Below are 14,461 nucleotides of genomic sequence, written 5' to 3' on the forward strand. Positions count from 1 at the left end.
TGTTCACTGGTCCGAGAGGGGGGGGATCTTTTGTATGTATTAAAACCAGATAGAGAAACATATTCCATTTTTCTAATCTGAATTTTTTTTATTTTTTGATTTGTGTTTTTTTTTTTAATATTCTGTTGTATATCCATGACTGTGGGGGCTAACCTCTTCCCTGAGCTGCATTTAGAGCATTCAGAAGAGATTTACAGCAGCTTCGTGGGCCATTCACAAAATAGGCAGCAGCTGACCCATTGACTTGTATCGTATATTCTAGACATGCTCTGTACAGAGGCCATGGTGCAGGGAGAAGTAGATAGTCACAGCTTATACCTACAGTGAATGGTGGATCTTGTGTTATCTATATATAGGTGTAATCCTGCCTGTGATGTTAGACGACTGCTGGAGAGCTTTCCCTACAGATCAGGAACTGACAGAATAGTATTTTAGGCTCTGTTGTCAGTATTGCAAATTCAGGATTTCAGGATTTAAAAAAAAATATAGATTGTGAATGAAAGTTAAAAAAATAACCAAAAATTCTTTAAAAATATGTTTAACACAACAATGTCATTTTCCGATTATACCTTCCCTTTAAGCGCTCGGTCAGACAAATGTTGTTTTTGGGTGTGCAAAAAGAGCGATTCTAAAAGAACCAATGGGTTCTTATAGAAGAGCTCACATGAGAGAATGTGGCAGCACGAAACGGCGCACACCTAACAAAGATAGAACATTGGCTATTGTTGGTCCGCGCTGTGCAGGAGTTTCCATTGACTTCTATGGGAGCAGGAGTTAATGTAAACTCCTGCGCTCGGAATAGTTTCCCCGCTTCTGGGCAGCACCTTTTAAATGCTCTGCTGTAAGCAGCGCCATATTCCTCCTGCCCCCCTGCTGGGCTATTCTCTAGCAGCGGGGGCAGTAGGCGACTCCCTCCCCCCATTTCTCTCCAAGGGATTTCCTTTTAGCGGGCAGAGAAGGGGGGGGGGGGGATGGCATTTTTTTCCCGAGAGCATGGGAGAAGGGGCCAGGACTAGAGGGTTCCACTCCTAGGCGCTCCGCTCTAGCTGTGCCCCTCTATGTTTTGCTATGGGGAATTTCTGTGACAATCCCTACAGCCACGCCCCCTATCTAGCCCCGCACACTCTCTCTACGCTATGGGGATATCCCTCGGGGGTCCCTATTGCAGGGTGAGAGAGTATTTCCCCATAGTAGGGAGAGAGAGTGGAGCTATGGGGGATTTCCCCATAGCAGGGAGAAAGAGCGGAGCCATGGGGGATTAACCCATAGTCCCTCTCCGTCTCTCCCTGCTATGGGTTACTCCCCCATAGCTCTGCTCTCTCTCCCTGCTATGGGGAAATTCCGAAGCCTTGTGGGGCTTCTTCACTCTCTCTTCCTGGAGCAGCTGCACTTCTCCAAATGCAGCTGCTTGACTGAATGCACGAATTTTATGCGCATAAAAGTCGAGTCTTCTGTGCATGAAAAAGTGCCCGGTTGCATGATTTCGGTAGATGGATTTTTTTGCACGCCTATTGGAGCAAAAAAAAACAAAAAACTTGTCGCACTGAGGCCTAAAGAAATATTCTAGGACTTTTTTTTATTATTGGTGACCTAGTCAGTATCAGCACCCCTACCAATCATCTGTTTGCTAGAGCCGTTGTCTTGCAGGATGTTGGATATGTTGCTGTCACTAGCTAATGCACACTATCCATCGATGGTGTCCGGCACTGCATGCTGCTGCGCTAACCAATCAGAGCAGCTTGTACTGTCTTAGACCATCGATGCACCACCAGTAGTTGGTGTACATGGTGTAATCTAAGAAATGCAGCCGCCATCTTAGAAGACGGAAAAGGGGCCACAGGAATCCTCAGATCCACGGTACAATAGCATATCCCCCACCCCCCACTTCTATCTTCCCCCCTGATCCCAGGGCAAGTCTTTAGAAAGCTTCATGACATTAGAAAAAGTCTTTTCTCCCCCCCACCCCCTTCGGCCAGAAATATCACCATTCCATCCATGGTCATTGTGTCTGATACTGCAAATCAGCTCCTTTCACTGGAATGCGGCTGAATGCAGTGCCAGACACAGCCTAAGAACCCAAGGGGCGCTGTTTCTGGAAAAAACAGGCCTAGCTTTTTTTTTTTTTTTTAATCTCGGATAACTGTTTTAATCTACAGTCCTCGTTTGTGCTCTTTCTAGTGACATTTCGGATGTATCCTTAAATTATCTTAGCGATCATAGCAGCTATGTTACAAGTCCCCTACAGGGACGTAAAAAGTGTTAAAAAAGAGAAAAATAGTGTAAAAAATTGTAAAAAAAATAAAACACCTTCCCCCCCCCATTCGTATAAAAAAAAGGAAAAAATCCCACATATATTGTATCGTCGTATCCATAACGACTCGTACAATAAATTGAACACACTTTTTCTCCTGCACGGCAAAACCCCCTAAAAAACAGAGGCAAAATGCTTATTTTTTTCATTTGCCCCCCTCAAAAACGCAATAAAAGTGATCAAAAAAGCCGTATGAACCCCAAAATGGTACCCATAAAAACTACAGCTCGTGACGCAAAAAACAAGCCCTCACACAGCTCCGTTCGTGGAAAAATAAAAAAGGTATAGGACTTTGAATGCAGCGATTTAGAAAAAAAAATAATTTTCCAAAAACGGGTTTTTACTGTGGAAAATGGAAGAAAAAAAAATTTTGGTATCGTTGTAATCGTACCGTCCCGCAGAAAACTTATTGTGTTAATTATGCTGCGTGATTCACAAAAAACAGTGGCAGAATTGATGCGTTTTCTCTCCCTGCGATCATAAAAGAAATAAAAAAAATTTTTACAATATAGTCTATATACCCAAAAATTGCACCAATAAAAACTACAGCTCGCCTCTAGAGTTGAGCGAACGTACTCTGCTGAGCTTGATGCTCATTCGAGTATTAGCATACTCGATGGTGCTTGTTACTCGAGCGAGCATCACGCCGTGTTGGACCCCGCTCCAGTTTTGGCACTTCCCCAACGCTGACGTGTCAGATTTGACCCCTCCCCGCTGCGCACGTCAACGCTAGTTTGTGGGTTTGTGGCTGGCTTGGGAGAGGAGGGGAAGGGAGAAAAAAAAGAAAAAAGCTCGGCAACCGGCGGGTCACATACAAAAATGCTTGAGTCTCCCATTAAAGTCAATGGGGTTCGTTACTTGAATAGAGCTTTCAAATTTTACGAAAAGCTCGACTCGAATAACGAGGAACCGAGCATTTTGGTGCTTGCTCATCTCTATTCGCCACGCAAAAAAACAAGCTCTAATATGGCCATGTCAATGGAAAACTAAAAAAAAGTTATGGCTTTTGAAAAGTGGAGATGAAAATCCCCCAAAAATTGTTGCGTCCCTATGCCCAAAATATGCTTATGTCCTTAAGGGGTTAAAGATTGAACACCTTCCGAACCATGAGAATAAACCTTTTGTTCGATTGTTCAAGTCTGATCTAATCTGACCTAGAAGACCTAAGTAATTAGCTGAATCTTTAATCAGGACTTTTGTATCTGTGGTTTGGTGAATACCCAGGTTCTTCATGTGATCTTTGACCCAACGGAAGAAAAATGACTCTTTGACATCTGATACTAGAGATTTGTGTAAAGAAATGTTAAGTGCTGCAGATTTTTGGTAATTAATTTTAAAGTTGGAGAGTTGAGTGTATTGATGAAGATCAGCCAATAAGTTGGGAAGTGAAATGCATAGTGTTGAGAGAAAGAACAATAAGTTATTAGCATAGGCAACGACTTTGTGCATGGAACCTCCCATCTCGAAATGTCTGGATTGGAACGAATATTTCCAAGGAAAGGCTCCAGGCAGAGGACAAAAAGAAGGGGTGAAAGAGGGCAACCCTGCCTCATTCCGTTTGAAGTGTCGAATGCAGAGGGAATGTGGCCGTTTGCCCTTACCGAGCCAGAAGGAGATGTGTGAAGGCTTGAGATCCATGACAGCATATGGGACCCCAATCCAATGTCCTGGAGGGTTTCCAGTATTAACTCCCAATTTACTCTATCAAATGCTTTGTCAGCATCTGTAGAAAGCAAACAATCAAAGGGACGTTTTTTGGCTCGATGAATAATGTTGATAACTCTAATGGTGCTGTCTCTTGCTTCTCGAAGGGGGATGAACCCGACCTGGTGTTCTGTGTATGATCTGTTGGAGGAAGGGGCATAACCTGCTAGCTACAATTTTTGTAAAAAGTTTAAGGTCAGCATTTAAGAGTTATAAGGTGGTAACTTTTCCTTCTTTTGGTTGGACTGTCATATGGCTTTCAGGGTGTCCTTTGGGAGGGTATTTCCAGAAGCTAAGGAATTGTATACCCGTAAAAAGTGTCGAGGCATGATGTCAGAGAAGGTCTTGCAATAAGCAAGGGGGCTTTCCTAGTCTTGATTCTTTGATTGTGAGAGCAAATTCCTCCTGTGAGATAGGGGCTTCCATGCACAAAACTGCTTGAATTTTGAAGATAGGATTGTATTAAGTATTTCCATATGGCCCATTTCTTCCTCCCATGGGGGGGGGGGGGGGTGACAGCTTATGCAAGGATTGGTAACGATTCCAGAAAGCTTCCGTGATCTGCCTGGCTAGCTGGAGGAAATACTTTGGTGGGGTAGAAATATGTGGAATATATGATCTTGTTCTTTCCTTCCTTAAGGCTCTGGCTAACGTTCGGCTCGAATTATTGGCGTACTCAAAATGGTGTCTTCTGGCACTTTGTAAGAGCCACTTTAGCCTGTGATAGGCAGTGTGAGTAGACCTGGGCCCTCAATTGTGCCAGTTCAGCCACCACTGTGGTATCTAACGTGGATTTGTGATACAAATACAGTCTCTATACATATACAGCAGACACCAAGATTTATGAGGTCTACAGGTAGCAGGAGTACAGGGGAAGATTTAGATTTTGCATCTCTCTTTGCGACAGATTTATTGGTTGGTTATATATTATGTCTTGTAGATAAGGTATTTTATAGTGTCCAATGTTAAAGGGTGCTTAGGATGCATATAGGTCAATGTAAATGGAAGCTTTGGAAGCATTAACCCCTTCCCCCTTCTAAAAAATCATAACTCTTTTATTTATCCATCCACATAGATGTCTGAAGGCTCCTTTTTTTGCGGGACGAGTTGTATTTTTTTAATGATACTACTTAATGTACTGAAAAACTTTAAAAAAGTTCTAGAAGAGTGAAATGAAAAAAAAAAAAAAAAGAAATTCCACCATTTATGGGTACATCTTGTTTCTACGGCGCACAGACTGCAACAAAAATGACATGGTAACTTTATTCTATGGGTCAGTACGATTACGAAGATACCAAACTTATATAGTTCTTGGTTTTTTTTTTGCTGTACTACTTCTAGTCATCGGGCTAGACCAGCTGTGGACATGATTTCATACTCTGCCAACCTTGTGGGGTTTTCTCGTGTAAAACTGTTGACATTATGCAGAGTATGGTGTGATAAAAAAAAAAGTGCAGCGAAAAGGGGGTCCTGTGGATGTAAACAACACATTCAGAAAAGAGATCAGAAGACCATGTCAAAAATCATTCTGATCTGCAGCCGATGCACACTCCAACAGATTGCAGCCGCATACAGTGCTGGCGCTCCAGCTAATGTGCCCGAGCAAACAACTAGTTAAGGCCCATTTATACACACAGATATCTTTCAAAAGATTGAAAGATCAGCAATTGTGTTGTGTAAAGTACTAATATGCACTAATTGCTATTAGTATTTTATCAGCTTCATTTGCATGCAAATGAGTTTCTGGGAGCTGTTGCAGTAGGAGGAGATCAGCAGGAGATCTGAGCACTGTAATTAGCTCAATTTTTCACCCATGGGCTGCTAAAAAACAATGCAATCTCTAGCTCCCCGTGGAGAATACAGCACCATAGACAGCAGACACAGCGTGTGATCCTGCTTATCAGTTGTTTTGCTAGTGGGGCTGACAGCGGAAAACAGCTAATACAATGTTATCAGCTGTAATCAGCGCTCCCCGGGCAGAACACAGTATGGGGTCCTGCTTAGCAGCTGTTCTGCCAAACGATGGTTTTCAAGCAGAACTGAAAATTGTCATTCGGCAGAAAACTGAAAGATGGGCACATTTAAGGTTGATTTAGACACAACAATTATCGTTCAAAATTTGCTTAAAAGTCACGTTTTGAGCTATAACTGTTATGTCCAAACATGTGCCAATCATGCTCTATTCATTCATTGGTAATTTCTAGCAAACTAAAAATCACAGATGATTATCAGCGCCGCACGCTGATTTTCTCAGCGGGCGGCACTGACAGTATTCTTTCACCTGGTATCACACTGGCAGTTCTCAGCAGGACACCAGCTGAAAGCTCTGAGAACAATGCAGCTGTTTGCACATACAAAACAGCTGCTTTGTTCTGTGAGTTATCGTGGCAGTATCCCGCTCCTAATTAGCTACTTAGAGTTATGCAAAGATGATAGCTCAAAACGGTCACTCAAACGTTTTTTTGCGATTCTTTCAATGTAAATAGGCCTTTAGATACAACGATTATCGCTCAAAAGATGGCTTTTGAGCGAATTTTGGGCAATAATCATTGTGTCTAAATGGGCCTTTACCATGGATGGGCTATAATGGCAAACAACCTGTTTGAGGGCCATTATTGTGTTGCAGAAAGACAAGATTTTAATGGGCAAAAGAGTAGAAACATAGGATCAATGAGCAGTGGAAAAGCATCGCCTTGTCAGATAATCCAGATTTCTGTTGCACCGTGCTGATAGGAAGGTCAGACTTTGGTGCAAGCAGCATGAACCGATGAACCCTTGCTAACAGGTGTTAAGAGTTCAGGCCAGTGGAGGTGGAGTCATGGTGCAGGGAATGTTTTCTTGGACCCCTTTGGGTCCTCTGATGTATGTGGATGGATGACCCATAGACAAAAGCAGAGAAGTGGCAGCATGAAAAGGTGCAAAAAAACAATCCTTAATTTAAAGGAACAACTTTATTGTTTCATTGTTAAAAAAGGCAACGTTTCGACCTAATTAGGTCTTTCTCAAGCCACTAACTGTTGAAACAGACCATCATGTCCATGCTCCATGTGGGTGGATGACAAATGACTGCAGTTCTACAGGCCAAAAGAGGTCCCATGTGCTACTTCGTTAGAGTTTCTAATAAAGTAGCCAGTCAGTGTAATTATATCTTCTAATTCCCCCAAATCAAATTTTAGGATGTGAAGCAAAGCCATCCTATGTGTGGTGTATCTACTTTGTTCTATAAATTTATAATGAAATTTCGATAATGGATTTCTAGAGAAGACCAATGATTATTTTTTTGGTGACTTCTCTAGGGATATCGTAGAAAAGCCTTTCCTGTTCCTGGGGAGTTCTCTACTACCAAAAAAAGGCCCCATAAGAAACTCCTTTGTCCTCTCTGCACACATACAGAATATGCTTTACATACAAACACGTGGTTTGATAGAACACAAGTATTCCCGTAGGCTCGGTAACAATTAACAAAGCTGTCAATCTTGGCATCCGCCATCAAGTTTTATGAATATGACATCAGCAAACCTGGCAAGAAAATGAGAAACCAGTACAGCTATCTCTGGGAATTAGAAGTTGAATACATACCGCCTCAGCAGAATGAATCAAGATAAGCATCATAAACTGATTACGAGCACAAGGATATATAGAATACGCCTTTGTCCTCCGACATAAAAGCCTCTGCTCTCTACACACAGTGTTACTTTGGTTCAGTTCTTGTTGATTAGTTTTACAAGTACTTGGGTAGAAGAATTTTCGTACTAAGCATCTAGTAAGCAGCAGCCACTCAAGGACACCATGTGTGGAGCTGGGACACAATGGCGTAAAATATGGTTTATTGGTCTTGGCAAGAAGGAGCTTCATAATCTTTTATTTATTGTATGCCATTGGGTACATTATATGTGGTATGAGTTTAGAGGACGTTTGATGGAACTAGACAAACATGGTCTATGACAGCTGTACAGTTCCACCAAATACATAAAAGACGCGTGCCAGCAACACAATCCTATAAACTACATCCCGCCGGGCAATAGCAATGCAAAGTCGCATCAGAACCCAAATCCAAGGTCCAGAGTATAGCGAACAAACTGCAACGTCATATTCTTCTAGTTTAGGCTTTAGCGGTGTGTGACCAACGACCAGGTTCTAGGCAGGGCACCAGGTGGATGTAGGCTGGGGGCCATTACTCCCTTTGGTCAGCCTGGCTGGACGATCTTTTTCCTCCGTGCGCTAGATTCTTGTGGAGCTACGTGAACCTTCATCCTTCTGGCTCCGTCTCATTCCATCTGATGATCAGAAGCACCACTTTCAACCCACCGGCGCCCCTGCAACATAATCACCTGGTTCTGCTACTGTATTTATGTACTGAACCTAGTTTTAGTACTGTATCTTCTGAGTTTGGTTGAGATTTTGAATTAATGTTCTAAGCTTGGTTCTGGCATTGTATCTAAGTCCTGAGGTTGGTTCAGGTGCTGTATTTATGCTATGAGCTTGGTTCTGGTGCTGTATTTATGTATTGAGGTAGGGTCTGGCACTGTATTTTATGTACTGAGATTGTCTCTAGTACTGTATTTGTTATGAGCTTTGTTCTGGCATTGTATCAATGTACTGAGCTTGGTTTTGGTGCTGTAACTATGTTATGAGCTTGGTTCTGGTGCAGTATTTATTCACTGAACTGTTTTGGTATGTGTATGCTGCTATCCTGCAAGCAGAATACCAGCAGAGTGCCTAACCATGCAATATATGTAGTATTTGTCTAATTCTGCACAGGGTGCCATCTTACCTGATGCCGACACTGCTAACACTTCAAATTCCATGTGAGCCAGGCCTTATGCTTTATTTGCAATGAGATAAATGGCACCATGGGTTTATCTCCCAAGATAAATTATACATGAATGCCAACCTAAATAGTACAGGTAGTTATTTATCTGTTCATCAAACCAAATCCTTTCCCATGCAGTGACCTATGGACAGGTTTGTATTGTGCCTGTGGACATGGTAATAGGCAAATTTTTCATTTTTTTGGCGCAGGTTTTGTCTCTTCTGTGGTAGTATAGCCTTGGTTCCCTGCTATAAATTTCTTCTCGTTGGGTCAGGTTCTGTTTGTGCTTGCTTTGTCCATCAGCCATGTTGAAGTTATCCCTTGCTACAAACATTTCTGGCCTTTAAGATGAAAATAACAAAAATTGGAGAGTTTGTGTTGATCCACTCGGCTCCCTGTTTTTGTTATTGCAGGGCCAATGGGTTTGTTTAAAAATTCTTCCGTGACCATTAAAAGTGGGTCTCGAGGGGAGGTGGTCCGTAAGTGGTTGAGAATGTTGTGACTGCACGTCTGTTTCTGAAAATTTGCCCTCCTTTGTGGGGTGTGTGTTTTTGAGAAAGAAAATACTGTGGGCACCTGCAAGTCTTCTTCCTGCGTGATATTTAGTTTTTACCATTTTCTGTTGACTTTAGGTGAGAAATTCCTCCACACTTCTCTTCAGCACGCTGATTACAAGAATATTTGGAGTCAAAAGAGGAAAAGATGAGCGCTCCAAAAAAAACAGGTAAGCACCACTTGAAACGAGCATCACTTGTGAAAAACAATATCTCGGCCAACACCAATTCGGGAAGGTTTGCCAGCTTTCAGGGATTTATCTGCCGACTAATGTTACAAAAAAACCTTTCTACTTGTTTCTTGTTTCCAAGTTTGCCAAGCCTTAAAACCTGCTCTCCGAATATAATCTGCCCCTTAAATCTCTAGTTTACGAAATGTTATAAAAGAAATATGGCGTACGCCAAACACATGAAATGAATCGCTCTGCGTCACCCGTCTGCAGTTAATTAGCACCGCATAAGATACAAGTAAATCTAATGCTACAAAGTCATAGACGCTGGCGTTGCCTGGAACAGCAGGATGCCGTGTTCTTTAATGTTGTTTGGTACATACGGTATAGTGTTTCCAGGCCATTGGGGGTAATATACTGTAAGTAATTACGGTTCAAAATGTATTTTATTTATTTGTATATATGTGGAACAAATATCATCACAGGCCTTCAATTCTGGCCAAATTACAGTATTGTGATATTCTTAAATTATAAACAATAAACTGAGTTTGACAACCTTATATCTGGTTCTTGAGTTCAATCATTTACTGTGGACCTTGTGGTGTTTTGTGAACCGTTTTTCAACATGAATCCGCTTAGGACCCATGTGGATATCTCTACCGTATCCTGATGCATGGTCCAAGCACTCCAGATCGCTAGGTGTTTGTTATATCGCATTTCGTCCCTAGCGCATAGTTCCTCCATGTATGTAATCTGGTCAAGCGCCTCCAACCACATCAACCTAGAGGGTGTTGATGGGGTTTTCCATTTTCTCGGGATCACTTGTTGTACCGCCAAAATGAAGAATCTCAACAGCGATTTTCTTAGCCCTTGTCAAGGACCCGGGGAGCATCGACAGTAACGCCATCTCCGGTGTCACCTGAATGTTCTCCCTGCCAACCCAGGAGTATAGGGCTCCCACTTCTCGCCAGAGGGGATCGATCAGTGAGCATGACCACCACATATGAACATAGGTGCCTCTTTCCGATTGGCATCTCCAGCAGGTATCTAAGTAGTGGAGGTAGACTCTAGCCAACCTCTCCGGTGTTTTATACCATCTTGTTAGAATCTTATAATTCAGTTCTTGTAGTTTACTTGAGATGTTTATCTTGTGTGTGAGAATATATGCTTTCTTCCAGTCCTCCTCAGGAAGGGGTGCTACCCAGCTCCTTCTCCCATTCTCTCTCTTAGGCTACCCTGCTCTTCCGGGTGTCTTCTCCCACTATGAAATGGTATAGATCAGAGATTCTACCCTTTGCTGCCGAGTTGAAGACAAATTGGCTCTCAAAAGGTGTAAGGGCCGTCCCCATCAACTGGGCCCCTCCCAGCAATCTAACGTAGTGGCACACCTGGAGGTACTGGTACCATGCTCCGGCCAGGGGCTCCCGACCCCCAAGAACCTCCCCCAGGGTTTTAAGGCCGTCTTCTGCAATCATATCTCTTACCCTAGGTATGTCCTCTGGTCCTTTACTAGCATATTAACAAGGGGTGAGCCCTTGAAAAATGTCGGGATGTTAGCATTTCCCACTAGCGGCATTAGTGGTCCCGGTCTCCTAATCAGTCCTGGCCTGGTGGCTTGCCCCAACCAAGCTGTTATGATCTCTTCTATAAATGGTGATAATCCCAAATTTTTATGGGATCCACCGTGTGTCAGCTCTAATATTCGTCGGGTCAACGCTGCTCTATAGTATAGTGAGATGTTCGGGACACCCATGCCGCCTCCCTCCCTAGGCCCTCTAAGAGCTCTCCAGTTTCGTCTTGGCCTTCTGTCTCCCCAGATAAATCGCATAACAGTTCTCCTGATTCTATTTAGGCAGGTCCCTGGAAGGTGTATAGGCACAGTCTGCAGTACATACAAGAATCTAGGTAGAACATTCATCTTGACGGAGCTAATCCTGCCGAACCAGGAGAGGGGCACAGATCACCACATATCCAAGTCTTCCCCAAGTTTCACCAGGAGTGGTTGATAATTTTTATGGAAGAGGTCCTCCGAGTTCCGGGTAATAGTTACACCTAGGTATTTGATCCCTTCCCTCTTCCATTTAAACGGGAAGGACACCCTCAAGTCCTTCTCTTCAGCGTCGGGGATATTAACATTTAAGATTTCTGACTTATTTAAATTTACTTTAAAATTAGGAAGTCGACCAAATTTTCGAAACTCCTCACGGACGCAAGGAAGAGCCACTCTTGGATTCAAGAGACATAGCAATAGATCGTCAGCGTATAGAGCAATTTTTTGCTCATTTTTGACTACCTGTACTCCTCTGATGTTAGCATTGGATCTGAGGGCATTCGCCAGGGTCTCCATAGCCAAGATGTACAAGAAGGGAGACGGGGGCAACTTTGTCTCGTGCTGTTCCCAATCCGCACCTGTTGGAAGAGTCTACCATTTACCCGTATCCTCGCTGACGGGTTGTTATATAGCACCATGATCCACCCCAGGAGTCTTGGGCCTAACCCTATCTGTGTTAACGCTGCCTCCAAAAATCCCCAATCAACCTTGTCAAACGCTTTTTCAGCGTCGACCGACAATAGGCAAGGGGGCTGTTTGACCTGGCGGCTCTCGAGACCAAGGCTATAGTTCTAACGGTATTGTCTCCCGCTTCCCTTCCCGGCACAAAGCCCACCTGATCTCCGTGTATTTGAGTTGGAATATGAGTTTGTAGGCAGCCTGCTATCATTTTAGAGAATAATTTAGTATCGATGTTTTGCAGTAAAATCGGTCTATAACTCCCACAACAAGATGGGTCCTTTCCAGCTTTGGGGAGAACCGTAATGGTCGCCTGAAGTGCCTGTGCCGGGAAGGGGCATGTCCTAGAGACCGCATTAAATGCTTCCAGCATCAGGGGGGTCAAGCGCTCCATACAAATATTATAGAAGCGAGGCGTGAAGCCATCGGGGCCTGGGCTCTGTCCGATTTTTTGGGATGCTATTGCTTCTTTCAACTCCTGAAGAGTGAAGTCCTCTTCCAGTGCCTGTGCTTTGTCACTTCTTATATGAGTGGAGGTGTGTTCAGCCACATATGCATTCCTCTCTGACCCAAGATTTCCCTCAGAGTCCCCTGGACTCCTCCCAAGGTTGTATAATTCTTGATAGTATGTGTGGAAACTCTCAAGGATCTCCGTATTACTGTGGACCATCCCGTTCCCCCGTTTGTGGACCTCAAACACGTAGGTCTGTGGTGATCTGGGGTTAAGTGTCCTGGCTAAACCCTTGCCACATTTATCCCCAAACTCGTAATGCCTTCCTTGAATCTTATCTCTACAGCATAGTGATGCCTGATCTAGTATACGCAAAATATTGATTTTGGTTGCTGAGATTTCTGCCGCAATGTTATCCGTGGGTGAATTTTTATTAGACGTTTCTAATTTGTCTAGTTGTGTTAACAACTCCTCCAGTTTGGCTGTCCTCAGTTTTTTAAGTCGTGCCCCATGGGAGATAAAAATCCCCCTGAGGACACATTTGAGGGCCTCCCGTTTCAGGGGGGCAGTAGTGGGATCTGTTCTGTGGGTGGCCATGAAGGAGTCTATAGACTGTTAGATGTCCTGCAGACAGACCTTATCCTCTAGTAGGTTATCATTTAGTCGCAAAGTGAAGCTCATGTCATCTGCATGTCCCAGTGTCGGGGACCCCCAGACCGGAGCATGGTCGGACCAAATAAGGGAGCCCATGGAAGATGTGGGTGTTCTGTCTAACGACCTGGGGGAAACAAATAGGTAGTCTAGCCTATGATAACTGTTACAGGTGGAGGAGTGAAAACTAAGTCCCTTTCTCCCGAATGAGGTGTCCTCCAGAGATCTACCAGTCTAAGGTTGGCTAATTCTAACCGTAGTCTGTGTAACACTGAGGGGGACACCCCCCGCGGAGTCCTTGGCCAGATCCATGGTTAAGTTAAAGCCACCGCCGAGGATTATGCGAGATCCATCGGCGAAGGCCGCCAGAGCCCCCAGTACTTGGATCCCGAAGCGTTTCTGGTCCTGATTTGGAAAATAGACGTTAGCTAATGTCATTATTTCGTTATTTATTTGAATTTTTAAGAATAGGTATCTCCCGTTTTTATCCATCTCTGAGGATAGTAATCTATGTGGCAAGCTTTTGTGAATTGCTATAGAGGTGCCACCAGCCTTATTATCTGGTTGCGGACTATGGTACCATGTGGTGTAGTGGCGATATCTACATTTAGGTATTTTAGAGTCTTGGAAGTGGGTCTCTTGGAAGAAGACAACCATAATCCTCTTACGGTGAAAGTGGTCCACCATCTGCCCCCTCTTGGTGGGCCCATTTAACCCCCTAGCATTGAAAGTACAAAAGGTAATGTTAGCCATCAATTTGTTTCATGTGGGGGATGGAGGTTGGAAGCCGATGGAAGTAGGACAGTCAGGGTGGAGGAAAGGGGACAGAGAGGGTAGAGCGAGAGGTAGAGCCGGACATAGCCCTGGGAAAAAGAAGGAATAAGAGAGAAAAGGACCATCAGGAAAAGCCTTGTGCAGCGTACAGCAGCTGCGTATATTATCAGGGAGAGCTACTGGCATGTAAATTACCAGTATTCGCACTGTGCGCGATTGGTCGCCCTGTGTGAGGAACGTAGAGGTACCGGCGAAGACAGGTGCTGAGCCCCCACGTCCCCCCCAAAACACGACCATTCCATAATTGCTACCAGCTCCTGATCGGGTCCCTGGGTTAAAGGGGTTGTCCCGCGGCAGCAAGTGGGTCTATACACTTCTGTATGGCCATATTAATGCACTTTGTAATGTACATTGTGCATTAATTATGAGCCATACAGAAGTTATAAGAAGTTTTTCACTTACCTGCTCCGTTGCTAGCGTCCTCGTTCCCATGGAGCCGTCTAATGGCCAAATTAGCCGCGCTT

The 14,461-nt window shown here is 43.8% G+C and overlaps 1 protein-coding gene across 2 annotated transcripts in view; it reads left to right on the top strand.

The window, feature by feature from the left end:
* The window catches only part of THADA (THADA armadillo repeat containing), a 551,380-nt gene that overhangs the window by 215,145 nt on the left and 321,774 nt on the right, over positions 1 to 14,461 (top strand). For both annotated transcript variants that reach the window (XM_066595569.1, XM_066595570.1), the window contains exon 26: positions 9,461 to 9,552. In XM_066595569.1, coding sequence (XP_066451666.1) covers positions 9,461 to 9,552 — 92 coding nt within the window. The remainder of the gene's footprint in view (positions 1 to 9,460; positions 9,553 to 14,461) is intronic.

This window comes from Eleutherodactylus coqui, chromosome 3, assembly GCF_035609145.1.
Source record: "Eleutherodactylus coqui strain aEleCoq1 chromosome 3, aEleCoq1.hap1, whole genome shotgun sequence".
NCBI lineage: Eukaryota > Metazoa > Chordata > Amphibia > Anura > Eleutherodactylidae > Eleutherodactylus > Eleutherodactylus coqui.